Genomic DNA, 16671 nt, shown 5'->3' with positions numbered 1-16671 from the left:
AACCGCACCCACTGTTTACAATTCACTGAATGGTTTAACCCCCAACTACATGTCTGACCTGCTTACTGCTTACAAACCCTCCAGAACTCTCACATCATCAGACACTGGTCTCCTAACTGTACCCAAATCTGGTGAAGGTGCATTCAGTTACGATGGACTCACAGTGCCTGATGATATATGATGAACCACAGCTGTGTTGTCCTTTAACTTCTTATCAGTTTGAGTCAAATATTAATGATTCTAAATGCTCTTCTGTTCAGATGTCCAAGAGATAAATTTGTCTCCATTCATTACACACCATCCAGGCACTGATTTGTTTCTTCCAACTTAAAAGCCTCTGCACCAAACTGCCTTCAGAAAACTTGTCATTTAAACCTGCTCTTCTTTTTGCAAAACTTCACCTGGGGAAATCTGGGAATCTTGTGAACGGTTTTGGTGCTCTGATGGTTTGAGCGTCTTCATTCTGATGTGGGAGAATATCCAGAAAATCCAAGTGTTAAAAATCATTAAAACATGAAATGATGGAACTCTTTCATTTGTTGTCGTTAGGCCCCGATCACACAGAAAGTGATTTGCCTTGTTTGTTTGTTTAATTGAATGCCACGAGTAAAAAATGCTTCCTACGTCACTTGCTGTGTCACTCTGCAGTTACACCTCCAAAACACTAGTCGATTTCTGTGAAGTGGTGTAAAGTTCAGTTGATTCAAAACACATTAAACACACATTAAAATGCTTAATAGAGACAATTTCAAACACAAATCAGCTTCACTATAACTCGCAGCATTCACAGACAAACACTTGTCTTTATCTGGACACATTTTCCCCACAAATACAACATGCTAATATAATTAGCACAAGCCTATGGCATTTTACATTGTATAAATTAGCCTAGCAGCTAGTGGACTTTTCCTCTACTCATATGAAGCCAGAATAAATCACACAAGACTTCAAATGCCAATTTGTGGAGGCTTTATTGTCTTCACAATTTATTGTTTCTTATCTGTGAAATGAAAATAAATAAAACCTCCTGAGATGAAAAGTGTGTACATAATCAACAGGATGCATCATACGCTGACTGTATCATTAGAGACGTTCAGATCCACCCTCCATTCCAATGGACGGATATCTAAAATAAGAAATCCAGAGTAAAAGCTGAAAATCTTTTCTATGATTTTTGACATGTATATTAATATAACATCTCATGTTTACTATAAACACAGTTAAACACCAATTATGAACTTGCTTGTTAAAAAGGGGGCGTGGCTCTACTGCAGTCCACTTTAGATGATGAGACACACTTTGATTGGTTTATAGACATCCAATCAAATGAGTCTGTGAACTTGGGTGGAGTCACATGACAGTAATCATAGATCTAGACATCCTAGAAAAGTGACATCCATTGGAATAGACAGGGAATCTGAACAGGTTAATTTACCACAACACAAGCAGATAAATTCTAATGTCTTATTTTAATCAACCAACAGCTTAAGATATTAAGTTTATATATGACAAAGAAAAACATCACATCTTTATATCTGAGAAGCTGAAACCAACAAAGAAGACGTTACAGTAACATTAAAAGTGACTTTGGTAACTTTTGGGGAAAATGCTTAAAGGTTGCATCCATGATAAGGTGACAGCATGAGAATAATACATATCATTATTTTCTCTATAACTTGTTTGTATATGTTTGACACATCACAGGGAGACAACAACACATTTTTGGATGCAACATTATTCTCAAATTAAGACATTTTTCCTCATAAAAATACATTTTAAAAGATTTAACAAAACATTAAAGGCTCTTTTTTAAGGTGTTTTTTTCATTGGATTTGCCTTCAGTCGAATCCTATTTTATCTCATCTTATAGTATCTTAATATTTATAAAATCATATTGTATATTACCTTATCTAAAACTATTATATGTATAAAATGGCAGAAAATAGTGAAATATGTCTGTCAAAGTTTCCAACAGCCCAAACAGATAAACCCTAATGTCTTGTTTTAATCGACCAACAGCAACAACATTAAACTTATAATAATATATGACAAAGAAAAGCATCAAATATTCGTATTTGAGAAGCTGCAACCAGCAAATATTTGGCATTTGTGCTTGGAAGATGTAACAGTATCATAAAAAGTCACATAAACAATTTTAGATGACGATTTATTGACTATTGTAAATTATTCCCTTCAGATGGGTGTTTTTCCAACTGCTTTTAAGACCGCGTTGGTTAAGCCCCTTCTGAAGAGGAATGGTTTGGATGTTATGGACCCCAATAATTACAGACCAGTATCCAATCTGCCGTTTTTAAGTAAGATTTTAGAGAAGCTTGTTTTTAATCAGGTGAATGATTTTACCATTTCCAAAAATATCCATGAGAAATTCCAGTCTGGTTTTAGAGCTAAACACAGTACTGAGACTGCACTTGTTAAGGTTGTAAATGACCTTAGATGTACACTGGACATGAGAAATCTTGCAGTCCTGGTTTTATTAGACGTAAGTGCAGCTTTTGATGCTGTTGATCATGGAATACATTTAAATTGACTTCACAGCTTGATTGGTTTATCTGGTACTGTTTTTAACTGGGTTCAGTCCTATCTTAGCAACAGAGATTTTTTTGTAAGTTTTAATGAATGTTCATCTATGAGCTATGAACTGAATTGTGGTGTCCCCCAAGGCTCAATTTTAGGTCCACTTCTTTTTAATCTCTACATGCTGCCACTCGGTGACGTCTTTAGGAGACACGGTATAAATTTCCACAGTTATGTGGATGACACACAGCTTTACATTGCCGTGTCTCCTGATGACACAGGGCCAATTGATGCCCTTTTTAACTGTATTTTAGACATTAAGTCATGGATGGCAGAAAACTTCTTGCAGCTCAACCAGGACAAAACAGAAGGACTGGTTATCGGTCCTGAAGCACTGAGGGAAAAACTGAATTTTAAACTAGAAGCACTAGAATTAAAACCATCTGATGAAGTTAAGAATCTAGGTGTGGTCTTCGACTCAAACTTAACCTTTGAACACCACATCAGACGTATCACCAAGAACGGTTTTTATCATCTCAAAAACATTGCCAAAGTGCGTCCATTTCTCTCTAAAGCCAACATAGAGACACTAATTCATGCTTTTATTACCTGTAGGATTGATTATTGTAATGCTCTTCTTTCTGGTCTTCCTAAAAAGAATATTGCACCATTACATCTACTCCAGAACTCAGCGGCACGAGTGCTAACGAAGACCAGAAAGAGAGCTCACATTACACCAATTTTAAAGTCTCTGCACTGGTTACCTGTGTGCTTCAGGATTGATTTTAAGATTCTTTATTGGTTTTTAAAGCTCTTAATGGTCTAAGTCCATCTTATTTATCAGACTTGCTTTTAACTTATGAGCCATCCAGAACTCTCAGGTCTTCAGATAGAGGTCTTTTATTCATTCCTAAAGTTAGAACAAAAACTCACGGTGAAGCAGCTTTTTATTATTATGCTCCACGCCTGTGGAACAGCCTTCCTGAAGACATGAGAGCAGCTGCTAGTGTGGACATTTTTAAAAACAAACTTAAGACTCACTTTTTTAGCCTGGCTTTAAATTAAATTTTATTTATAGTTTTTATTATATCATTTCCTCTTAATTATATATTTTAATTTAGTCTTTTAGTTTACTTAACCTTTTTATTGTATCATTTTAGTTGTTTATTTTATGTTCTCATATTAATGCTAACTTTTTAACTTTGCTTTGAACTATTTTTATTAAGTCATCTTTTAATTATTGTTATTATTGTTAATTTATCTATTTAATTACTTATTTTGGGGTTTTGGGTTTTGTTTGTTTTGCGTGCTTTTATTGTGTAAAGCACTTTGTGCTACATTTGAATGTATGAAAAGTGTTATATAAATAAAGTGTGATTGATTGACACTCCTCAAAGTTTGTAATAAGGTGACAGCAGGAGAAAAAATACATGTAATTAATTTCTATACAACTCATTTGAAGATATTTTGACACATTACAGGGAGACAACAAATAGTTTTAGACACAATTTTACCCTTAAATAAAGAAAGAAATTCCTTCATTCATTTTCTGGAACCACTTATCCTGTTGGGGGTCGCGGGGGGGCTGGAGCCTATCCCAGCTGAGGCAGGGTTCACCCTGGACAGGTCACCAGACTATCACAGGGCTGACACATAGAGACAGACAACCATTCACACTCACATTAATAATAATAATAATAATAATACATTTAATTTGTATAGCGCTTTTCAATGACCCAAAGACGCTTACATAGTAACACAAAAGGGGTAGTGACAGACGGGGGAACAAGCAGAAGACAACATAGTGAACAAAAGAAATGATGGGATGTGACACAGGCGGTATAGGAACAGTCAGTGGGGTGGAGGTGGTTAGGGGTAGGGGAGGTCGAAGGCTTGGGAGAAGAGGTAGGTTTTCAGGCGGGATTTGAATATGGGAAGTGAGGGAGCGTGGCAAACAGGTTGGGGGAGGGAGTTCCATAGTCGGGGTGCTGTTCTGGAGAAGGCTCTGTCGCCAAAGGTTTTCAGTCTGGATGTTGGTGCGGTCAGGATGAGAGTGTAGGAAGATCAGAGGACTCGGGAGGGGCGGTGGGGGATGAGGAGGAGTTGCTGATGGTGGCAGTCAGGGAGCTGTTGATTTGGGAGATTTTATTGTTGAAGGCGAGGAGGAAAGAGTTGCAGAGGTCAGGGGAGGAGGGTGGATTGATGTCCGGTGGTTGGAGCAGTTTGCTGATGGTGGAGAACAGGATGCGGGGGTTCCGGTTGGTGCTGTTGATGAGGGTACAGAAGTGGGCGGATTTGGCAGCTTGGAGAGCATCACGGTAGCAGGAGATGTGTTGTTTGTAGGCTTCGGCGTGAACGGTGAGGTGGGTTCGTTTGTATAGTCGTTCGAGTTGACGGCCAGTCCGTTTCATGGTGCGGAGTTCCAGGGTGTACCGGGGGCGGGGTTGGTTAACACACCTACGGACAACTTAGAGTCACCAATTAACCTGCATGTCTTTGAACTGTGGGAGGAAGCTGGAGCACCTGGAGGAAACCCACGCTGACACAGGGAGAACATGCACAGAGGGCTCCCCCACCCCAGGGTTCAAACCAGGAATCCTCTTGCTGTGAGGCAACAATGCTAACCACTGCATCACTGTGCCATCCTAAAGAGAAAAAAAAGGTTTGAAAGATATCGCAAAACATCAGAGCTCATCTTTTTTAAAGGTGTTTGTTTTTGTTTCTTGAGTCAAATCTTATTATAAAGTATCTTAACTTATTTTATCTCACAGTATTTGAAGTGAAAAATGTCAGGAAATAGTGAAAAAGGCTGAAATAATTTCCAACAGCCCAAACACATAAAGACTAATGTCTTGTTATAATTGACCAACAGTTTAAGATATTGAATTTGTGATAATTTATGACAAAGAAAATCATCAAGTCTTATATTTGAGAAGCTGGAACCAGCTTACAAAATGACTAAAAGGATAAAGCGATTGTTGAAATAGTTGCGACTGATGGATTAATCAGCTAATTGTTGCAGATCTATTCTGACCCATTACATGAAGACTTTAAGGAAAGAAATCCACTTTTCTCTGATGAAACCAAACACAACAATTCAGCCTTAAAGCTCATCCTTTTGGTCTTCTTCTTCTTCTTCTCTTCCTTGTGGAAGACTTTTCCATCTGGCTGCTTCCTCCAGCTCAGTTTGATGTTGTCACCCAGCCCCTGGTCCTTCAGCTTCTGTTTGAGCTGAGACACAAAACTCCTCATCATTCTCATCACTCACATACACAGATTACATTCTGCATTCTTATTTATATTGGACTCATCTGGAAGCTCTATTTTAGGAGCACTCTGCTTCATATATACTTGTTTTTCCTAAGGTGGTGCCGACCTGTTGGTCTGTTGTAGATTTGTCTTCTCTTGTAAACTCTCTGTCTTTTCTCAGATTGCTGGATTGTATTTGTACAGTTTCCTGCTGCATTTGGTGGCAGATAGTGAAGTTTCTGCTGACTGTTGATTCTTCATTAGTCACACATCAATAAGGCCTGCAGAGTGGCACTAACACACTCTTTACTTCTGCACATATGGATTGGCACAATGCTCAAGTCATGTCCTGTATGTGACCAAAGTATTGTAATGTATATCATGTATATAGCTTCTGAATGTCATTTATTGAATCTTCTTATTTTACTGTATTTATGATTTTAAATAGCTCTTTATCTGTTTCCTCCTCAGTCTGTTTCTTGTACTGCTGCAATGTGGATTTCCTCTCTGGGGATCAATAAAGTTGTATTTTTTTATTTGCTTTTAGAGTCAATTGATTGGTTTTGAATCAAATTAGAAAACATGATTTACCTTCTTCAAGGTGTCCTCCATCACAGCAGGGTCATTCGGATCCAGAGAGGGGTCCTGTGTGTGAAACTTCAGTCTGAACACTTGTTTTGTCGTAGCTGTGGAAACATTTCAGAATTTCATCAGTTGAAACACTAACAGGGAAAATGTGGTAGTTACATCCTCCATCTGTTGCATATTTTCAGCATTAAGTCGACACAAACTGATCATCTGCAGCTGATCACCACTGCTGCTCACTTTACAAACAACTCCATAAAAATGATCAGCATCATGAGGGTTAAAATTTATTGTCCGGGACTTGATCACAACAACAATCTGTCCTTTAACGCTGAGAAAACAAAAGAGCTCATCACTGACTTCAGAAAAATGAAAACTGTTCAGCCACCTGTTGACATAAACAACACCCCTGTTGAAATTGTTAACAGCTTCAAGTTCTTAGGCATCCAGATCACCAGCTCCCTCGCCAGGTCTCTGAACACCAGTTGTGTCATCAAAACAGACACTTGACTTTCTGAGGTGTGTGAGGAAACACAGCATGTCAACAAAAACCCTCATCTACTTCTACCAGTCCAAAATAGGAAGCACCTGGACTGGATGCATACTGGTATGGTTTGGCAGCATAACAGCACAGGATCATAAACACCTGATGAGGATGGTGAAAATAGCGTCAATAATCATAGGATCACCATTACATCAGATACAGGACATGTACACCACCTGCTGGAGGAAGAAAGCACTTTGTATTTTAAAGGACACTAGTCACCCAGCACACAGCCTTTTCTCTTATCTTCACTCAGGGAAGCATCTGCAGAGCATCAGAGCTCCAACCTCCGCCTCACAGATAGTTTTTACCCCAGGCGGTCAGACTACTGAACAGGAGCACTTAAAGACTGTGGATGCTGTGGATTATTTATATATGTTTATTATATGCTGCTGTTATATGTTGCTATAGAAATCCAAATACAATTTGAATAACGGGTCAGAACTCACGTGTGCTGTAGCAAATGAACGCTCTCCTGTCGTCACAGGGCAAGTCGAACCATTGTCCGGAGAAGTAAAAGTATGCAGCCACACAACGCTCATTCCCTCCATGGTTATCAGGTTGCCCTGGTCTCCAGTGCCTAAATGAGGAGGTACTTCCATCCGACCACTTCCAGGAGTCTCTGAAGAGGCCGATCCAGACACGTTCTCCTGCAGGTATCAGCTCCTGTACCTTCTGGTTCTCTGTCATGTTCCTCACACTGGTCAGGTCTGTGTAGTTTACTCTGCAGTGGCTCTGGGCCTCAGTCCATGTCATGGATTTGTTGATGAGGATAAATGTCACATCCGACCCTGAAAATAGAGCACAGTGAGGCGTGTAGAGGCACCGTAACATACAGCCTCCCATCCATGCCTCTCTGTGGTACTTTTCAAACCATTATATAATATTGATAAACTAATGAATATGTAATAATAACAAAGTAAAACATTATCAACTTAACAAATAAAATAAATTAATGACAGTATTTCTGAACCATCTCTCTACATTCATAAAAACGTCCTTATTATAAAATCACCAAAAATACACACATACAATATATTGTTTTTTAAATATGGATATTTTTCTCAGCGTTATCACACACACACACACACACACACACACACACTGTGTTCACGTGAACATACAAGTGTGCAGTCTGTCCATATCAGCCCTCTGTGATGTCATCAGGAGACACACTGAGCTGTTTTACTGTTTCCATTTGTTCTGTCTTATTCTCAGCCTGTCAGTCACCTTTAAAGCACTTTGAACTGCTCTCACCTGTATGAAAGGTGCTACAAATAAAGTTGGTTTGATGGATTGACTGATACTACAGAGGCCCAAATAATGAAAACAAAGAGGCAAAGAGAAGCAGAGAAGGAAAACTTCACTAGTTCATATTCTCACCTCTGACATATGAGCAGACGACCTTAAGGCTGTTACTACACAGGAGGCTGTTCCATAGTCCATCCTCATCCATCGCTGTGCAGTGTGCTGCACTGTCAATATTGCTTGGTTCTCCAGCCCTCCATCGTCTGAACTCTGTCTCCCCGTGTTTGTAGAAACTTGTGTCTGACAGTGACCACTTCCAGCTGTCTCTGTACAGTCCAATCCAGGCAAAGAGATCCTAATATTTGACAGTGAGATAAAGAATTAGAGCTCGCTCTAGCTTTTGTTCAAGGCAACATTTTTACATAAACTTGCCATTAACAGTCTTGATGCTGCCTGTCAGTCTGATCCTCCACCACTTTATTACAGGATTTTACAGCTGAGAGATTCAATGTGTAAAACTCTTGAAGGACAGGTTCACAAAATTGAAGTCTGTCTTCAAACAACATTCAGGAGCTCATATGAACAGTGAAACAAGTTTTGCCTCCTGTAATCATTCCTGCTGTTCATACTGGACATTAAGAGATCCCCTCATATTGGACTTTCAGTGTAAGTGATGCTGTTGCAACTCATAATGAAATAATTTCAATGTACGCGATAACAGTTTTGTAATAACACTGGTGTCATGTAAGATTAGAAGAGTTTCTTTGCTCTAAGAAACAAGGAGAGTACTCTTTTCTTTAAATGATCACATCATACACTGAATTAATGACATTATTCAACATTTTTCTACTTAGTTTATACATAATCATTTTCCTACATTATTACATTTGGCATAAAACTCTTAATTACTAATTAAGCACTCAGGTTTTCTCACATTATATGCTGAATATTATTATTATTATTAGAGCTGCTACAGCTGGGAACAAACTCTACAGTCCTCGTTGTGTGTAAAATATATTCAAACATTGATGTGAAGTTAATCTGAGGCTTCATCTGTCTGTGGAGATCTTCCAAAGTTAGAGTCTTCCTCCTTTTGTTACCATCCCTCCACTGCAGCTCAACAGGGAAACACTGTCTGCTCAAACACCATGAGGGAAGTTTATACTGAAAACACTTTATACTTCTACTCTACTACATTTTACAGGAGATATTTACTATAGTTACTATGTAGGATCAGATTTTAATACTTTCAAACCACCTGTCACTGACACACTTATCAAAATGACTTTTAGGTGAAAGACAGAGAAAAGTGAACTCAAATAGCTGGAACATACTGAGCCAGTCAGTTTGCTTCTATCTGCCATGTTCTTCAGGGTCGTCACGTCCTCCATGTTGTCGACAGTAGCCAGGTCTGTGTATTTCTCTCTGCAGTAACTTTGTGCTTCAGTCCAGTTCTTCAGGTCATAAACAACATGGTACTGACGTTCAGCATGTGATGAGACAGCACACAGCCCTGTAGTGACACACATGCATAGTGATCAGATTCAGACTATAAATGACTTTTTATATCTCTTCACTTTGTAATGTTTCATTTCAGTGTATTCAGGTGTGTCTTTGGACTAAACTCAAATATATACCAATATATACCATTTTTTAAACACACTTTATAAGCTACTTCTGCTCCATTTCACACTGCAGTACTGTACTTTTTACTGCACTACATTTAGTTGTTTTCAAGATTTTACTCTAGAAACATATGAGAAATGTATATAATACATCATTCTGTGTTAAACAAGGTGTCAGATGTGTCTGAGTTATTATCAAAGAGACATTTCTCCTCTAAACATATAAAACAGTTGCTGAGCAGAAGAACTATAACCATCTTTGTTTGCTGCTCTTTGTTTAATGTCTGACTTCAGACTTGTGGATGTTGAAACAGCTCATTGTTTCCCATGAACACCGTACTGTTGTGAATGTGACACCAGTGATTGGGACTCAAATGCACACTCTGAGACGGAGACAGTAGTGAAGTTTAACAAAAATCTTTGCTTGAAAAAACACACAAAACAAAAGCGCTCTCTTGGAGCAACAAACAATAGATATAAGGCTAGCAAACAAAACAAAGACTTGAAACAAAAACCTGGTAACATGCATGGATTGCTTGGACGCTAAACAGTACTCTCCTGATCAACATAACAAGACAAACTGACACAAGACAAAGGGAGACAAGGACTATTTATACATGAGGTAGAGGAACACAGGTGAGACCAATCAGGGAACGGGGAGGCAATCACTGTGGCAGGAAAATCACACAAAGGGAGGAAGTCAGGGTCTGAAACGAGAGGGAAAAGGTGAGAACAAAATAAAACAGGAAGTGCAAGACGAGACTAGACATGAGTGACTTTAACTTAGCATAAAAGTGCTCATGACAACGAAAGACTAAACATGAAACAAAACTCAGGCATGATGTGATCAACATAAAACATAAACATGAATTAACTTAACAGGTTTTACATGACGTGACACACACGGTCCCTCAGTATCATTTCACTTCATGCTAATTCGTCACAGGCAATTATTCATTAAATATTAGCATATGCGGCAATTTGATATTGTGAATGTTCACTTTTGTCAGAAATACGTTTGATATGATTTTGTTGGACCACAGCGACAGATAAATCCTGACAACAATCTGCAGTGAATGATCTGATTTCAAAGCAGTCATAGAAGATAAGATAGAACTTAATAATGAAATAATTAAGATGAATTTGTTCTTGGGCTGAATGCTCACATCGACATGCTAACACTCTTTCAATGGCCATGCTAACATGCTAATATTTAGCACAAAGTACAGCTGAGGCTGATGGGATGTTCTGATGGTGTCTGATCATAAATCAAAATATTGGACAAAAGTCAGGAGATCAGAATGATCACAAGTGTTATATACTTTTAAAAAATGTTAACATCAAGTATTTAAGAGTGTTTTAAACATGGAGCACTTATTATTATTCATGTGTGTTCATCGTTGTTGCTGTGAAAACATTCGGCTGAGCCTGAGAGGAAGAAGGGTGTGTCTGTAGAGTTGTGTGAATATTATTAAAATGAGGATGAGTTAGTTTCAGGGGAGCACTCATGTTGTTTTGGGGTTTTCATTTTAAATCTATATGTTGATCAAAACTGATGTTTGGAACATTGTGCAACATGTTTGGGTTCTTTTCAGGACTGACCCAGTAACTGTTTAACACGTAACCAGGACTGGAATGTGACTAAGTATGTGTACAAGTACTGGAGCTGAGGACCAAGTCCAGGTACATGTACTTTACCTGAGTATTACAATTTTCTGTCACTTTAAACTTTTTTAGTATATTATATTTATTCTCAAAAACACAAAGTACACAATCTGTACACGTCATTTTCCATTTCTCTGACTCAGTCACTCCTCCGTCCAGTTCTTACCTTCAAATTCCACAAACACAGAACAAATCACACTGCCTCAAATGTTAAGTGGCACATGACAGTACTAAGAACTCAGGGAGTACACAAAATAAATAATTAACATGCACATTACAAAACAACCAGAAATAAAAAGAAAAAGATCAACAAGTAGTGGACTAAAAGGGATCCAAATGTCTCTTTAATTCATCAAAGTTTTGTATAATCAGACTCCAAGTGGATTTAAATTTCTCAGGATGTCTCCACAATGAAAACTTGCTTTTCTCCAGTTTTAGAAAAACACTAGACCCCTCATGCAAGAATCTGGGGGATGACAAGACTTTGATTCCACTAGGATTTTCCTACGTGCCAAAAGTGCTGAGAAAGAAATGATGTTTTTGTGTCTATATTTTAAAGATTGATCTTCGACACCCTGAACACCAAAGATGCACATCCAGGTGTTGGGTTGAAGATTTAGATCAGTGACTCTGATTAGACTTTGAATATTGTATCCCTGTAATTTGTCACTCGTGGGCACAATGAAAACGTGTGTGCAAGATCTGCTTTTGAATAGTGACGTGTATTTCAGAGTAGTGCAGGCAACGCAGTACTGTTACTTTATACTTCCTCTCCACTCTAGGCAGTAATTCAAATATATAAAAGGGAGATACATTCCCTCCGATATTCAAATATGCTCAAAATGTCACACAGTATATTGATAGAATATTAGTAAGATAAAATATCTATACTACAACAGGCAACCAGGCACCGCTGTCTGAAATAATCATCAGCAGGTGTAATCAGAATAAACTTAACAAAGTGCCATTATTGTTACTACTGGTTCTAATATTACAGTGTGCTGCAGTTCTGCCTGTGGTTTGTCCAAGTGGTGTTGCCGTACTCCAGCAGCAGCCGTTGCTCGACTGCTGTGGGTACTATCAATGTCAAACACTGTCTCTCTATTTATTCACTTTCAAATGTATTAACATCTGGAAAACTAAAATTTAGTACGAGTGTTATTTTGGCTATATGACTGTGGATTGTTGTAGTTTTTGTTAAGTGTTATTATGTCATAAAAAGGTCATGAAAAGTCACAGTATATCATAAAGAAGTCATTACAAATATCATGGTATTACAGATCATAGAAGTCATTGTGTGTGCTCTTTTCCTGTGCTGTCCTCACTTATATGCTGGCTCCCTGAAATGGCACTCAGTGCTCAAAACATTAAGAACAACTGATCAAAGATTTTTGTTTTAAAATGCTCTAAAATGGTCAGTTTAGCTGCTAAGCTTCTGAAAATGTCCCCTCAGACCCCTCTGCAGGGTCGCACAAGATATCTGTTGAAATGATGAGTACAGCCCTGACTCCACTTCATCTCAGAGGTAAATATTGTATTTTTTCACGGCACTACATTTTGTCTGACAGATTTAGTTACTTGACAGAACTTATTCATCCCCGTCCCGGCCAGTGAAAACCATGTATCTCCTGATGTGTTGATTTTAAATGTTTGTGATAAACTGAAGGATGGAATGTTCCTTATCATATAACTGCAGTGCATCATGATATTGTTCTGATAAGAGCTCTGTAGCCACAACAATATATCAGTGTACTGTAATGAAATACCAGAAAACATATAAAGCACTTGCCTGCCATGATGAGCAGAAGAACTGTGTCCATCTCTGTCTGCTGTTGTTTGCTGCTCTTCCTTTGTCTGAATGCGTGACTTCAGTGTTATAGCTGTTGAAATAGCTCTGTTACACCTGAACAGTGCACAGTTCCTTGGTATCATGCAAATTGGTTCCAGGCAACAATTATTTGAATATTACGCCTTTATTTAGATGAGTTTATTTTCAGGATCATAGGCCTTTACGTGTTCAGGTGTTGCAAATATGATGATTTGAATTCTCCATCTTTCACAGAGGACACGTGACCTCTGGGTCAGAACACAGGTCAGCTAAGACACGCCCATGAACAACAGAGTGCTGAGTGCCAACTGGTGACGAAGCTGCCAGTTCATCAAGATACGATCTGCTTTTAAGGGCCAGTATCCCATGGTCAGGATGATCTCTGGCTTTCATCAAAGACTCAGAGGACAAAGAAGCTGACTTTTTAATGCAAAATTAAATTTTACATTAATCGACGTGTTATGCTGAGCCTTGTGTTAATTTGTGTCTCTTTGTGGCTGTTTGATTGAAATTTGAACAAGAAATGTTAACAGGCATTTCAAACAGAGGCTGTGGCTCAGAGGTAGAGTGCGTCGTCCAGTACTTTGAAGATCAGTGGTTCAATTATCGACTTTTCCAGTCCGCACATCGAAGTATCCTTGGGCAACATACTGAACTCCAAATTGCTCTGATGGCTGTTCCATCGCTGTGTGAGTGTGTATGTATGGTTACTGAGTAGCAGGTGGCACCATGTGCGGTAGCCTCGGCCACCAGTGTGTGACTGTGTGTGAATGGGTGAATGTGACAGGTAGTATAAAAGTGCTTTAACTAGTCAAAAGACTAGAGAAACACTGTACAAGTGCTGTCCATTTACCATTACCATTACCATTTAATCATCTAACAACCCCTTGGATTTATCTGGTGACCCTTTGGAGGGGCCCGAACCTTGTTTGGGAACCATTTGACTAAACTAACATTGAACCAAAGTAATTAAAAGTGGCTCCACCTGGAGCAGCTACAACAGTAACACGCTGTTCTGACACTGACGCTTCAGTATTAACTATCTGATGATGTCACTGTTTGTTTTTGTCTCTCTGACATGAAATACGCTCTAGTGATGATTGGATCTTTAAGCACTTAAAAAATGAATTTTAAATATAAAGCTAACTGTGAATATTCTGTTTGTTTCTGTGTGTGGTTTCGGTGTGCTCCTGCAGCATGACACCCCTGCCCGCAGTAAGAACTGTGCACACTTTGTTTACTGGTGTTTACTGCTCTCTTTATTTGCATGCGTGACTTCAGTGTTATAGCTGTTGAAATAGCTCTTTGTTACACCTGAACAGTGCACAGTTCCTTGGTATCATGCAAACTGGTTCCAGGCAACAATTATTTGAATGTTACGCCTTTATTTAGATGAGTTTATTTTCAGGATCATAGGCCTTTACTTGTTCAGGTGTTGCAAATATGATGATTTGAATTCTCCATCTTTCACAGAGGACACGTGACCTCTGGGTCAGAACACAGGTCAGCTAAGACACGCCCATCAACAACAGAGTGCTGAGTGCCAACTGGTGACGAAGCTGCCAGTTCATCAAGATACGATCTGCTTTTAAGGGCCAGTATCCCATGGTCAGGATGATCTCTGGCTTTCATCAAAGACTCAGAGACAAAGGACAAAGAAGCTGACCTAAAATCTACATTGACTGACATGTTATGCTGAGCTCACACAGTAACAATAGGAAGCTTTGTTTTAACATGGTGGTTTTCATGGAACCAAAACTTCTGTAAAGGAGAGTTTAAAGTAAAGAATCAACCAGACAGTTTTATTGACTGTCAGGATCCTAGTGTATTTCCATTGTTTTCCCTCCCCTTTGGTTTTTGTCTTGTCTTCCTGTCTTGTGGGTGTGTGTGTCTGTCTGGAGCTGGGCGGAGCTGGAGTCACCACTCACCTGCACACCTGCCAGCCATCAGTAATCAAGCCATCTCCACTCCACTCTGTATGAAAGCCTGGTCCAGTTCACATCTCGTCTGCTTACCTGCGTGGTAGTGTGCTTTGGCTCATGATTCTTTGTCTTTTGAACTTTAGTTTTTGGTCATCTGTTAGCTCTCCGGATTTTGACTCTGTTCTCTGCCTCTCAGATTGCTCCTGTCTTGCTGCACTCAGCCTCACCCAGCCTCATACCACCACGTCCATACCCACCTGGATCCTTCTGGACATTCTCTGGACCCCTCAGACTCTGCAACCCCCACCCCACCCCGCTCCAGCTCCGCCCTTCTCTATTTACAATAAAAGACTTTCTTCATCTACCAGCAGCTTTTCTGAGTCTTATGTCTGCACTGTGGGTCCAGGTTTGACACTTCCTTTATGACATTGATGGGAGGGGTTAACATTTCACACCAGTGACCTGATCTCAGATTTGGAAGAGAAACTAATAAGCATAAGATCATTTGATCTCCCATCAAGAGAGAATCATCCCTGAATTGCTTCCAAATCTTCCCTGCTGCTTTCCAAACTCTCAGCTGCTCAATGCGGTGCATTAATTCAATGAATTAGTGCAGTGCCCTTTTAAAATGTGTCTGTCCTGAATGGGCTGATTGCTCGGCCTCTGGTACATCATCCAAACAACTTGTGTCTCAACACTTCCCTCCCTGAGCAATACACCTGTCATCACCTCCTCCAGCAATGATAGAGTATCTGCCTCATTATGGTGCAAAAGCTCACACAGCGAACATTTTTTGGACTTGATGAAGTAAAGCCTGCGATTTCCAGGAACAAACGTGTTCATTCTTAAAGTTACATCGCTGACGCTTGAAATGTTCCAGTTTGGTACAATGAAACATCTCCGGTCTCTCTTTCTTCATCTGTTGTGAAAACATAGCTTGATATGGTTTTTATTACAGGCTCGAGTGTTGTTTTGTCATACCTTGACAGTTTCGACGACTGCGTCTGTCGTCATCATCAGAAGCATCTACTAATGGTTTTACCACCACATGAGCCCACTGTGAGCCCTAACACTGCAATCTACACTGCAAGGAGAGGCAAATCTACAAGACACTCAAGTGACACCACTATTTGGCCTACCACGCTGCATACAAGGGTGAGGATCTCACACGTACTCCCTGCAGCTTGTCCTGCTGCCTGAAGAAATAAAACAAAACAGGATGAATTTCAGTTGATTCAGCTCACAATAGTGAAGCAGTCCCACCACACATCTACCAGGAGGGACTGATTGCCCACGCCTGTCCTTATAAAGGCAGGAAAGTCTCTCTAACCCTACCTACAGAGGGCAGTGCTCTCACCTGCTCACATAAAGTTTGCTGAAATATGTTCACACTCTTTAACACATTCATTCCTATGGGCTGCTCCACAGTGGTACAGTGTTGTCTGAGGGAAACATTCAGACAAACAAACT

The 16671-nt window shown here is 39.4% G+C and overlaps 1 protein-coding gene across 6 annotated transcripts in view; it reads right to left on the bottom strand.

Annotated features, from left to right (window-relative positions):
• Positions 1 to 16671, bottom strand: part of LOC125892269 (C-type mannose receptor 2-like) — a 47635-nt gene that overhangs the window by 12163 nt on the left and 18801 nt on the right. For 2 of the 6 annotated variants that reach the window (XM_049582188.1, XM_049582186.1), the window contains exons 2-6: positions 9496 to 9674; positions 8297 to 8516; positions 7363 to 7704; positions 6376 to 6470; positions 1808 to 5766 (exon numbers count right to left, since the gene is read on the bottom strand). In XM_049582188.1, the coding sequence (XP_049438145.1) occupies positions 5560 to 5766; positions 6376 to 6470; positions 7363 to 7704; positions 8297 to 8516; positions 9496 to 9674 (1043 nt within the window). In that variant the 3' untranslated portion in view covers positions 1808 to 5559. Of the gene's footprint in view, positions 1 to 1807; positions 5767 to 6375; positions 6471 to 7362; positions 7705 to 8296; positions 8517 to 9495; positions 9675 to 13240; positions 13351 to 16671 lie in introns of those variants that run through there. The other 4 variants (XM_049582187.1, XR_007449719.1, XM_049582190.1 and 1 more) reach the window with 4 other exon arrangements.

This window comes from Epinephelus fuscoguttatus, linkage group LG7 (genome assembly GCF_011397635.1).
Source record: "Epinephelus fuscoguttatus linkage group LG7, E.fuscoguttatus.final_Chr_v1".
NCBI lineage: Eukaryota > Metazoa > Chordata > Actinopteri > Perciformes > Serranidae > Epinephelus > Epinephelus fuscoguttatus.
Note: the sequence above shows the minus strand (reverse complement) of the source record. Positions and strands in the feature narration are given on the sequence as shown.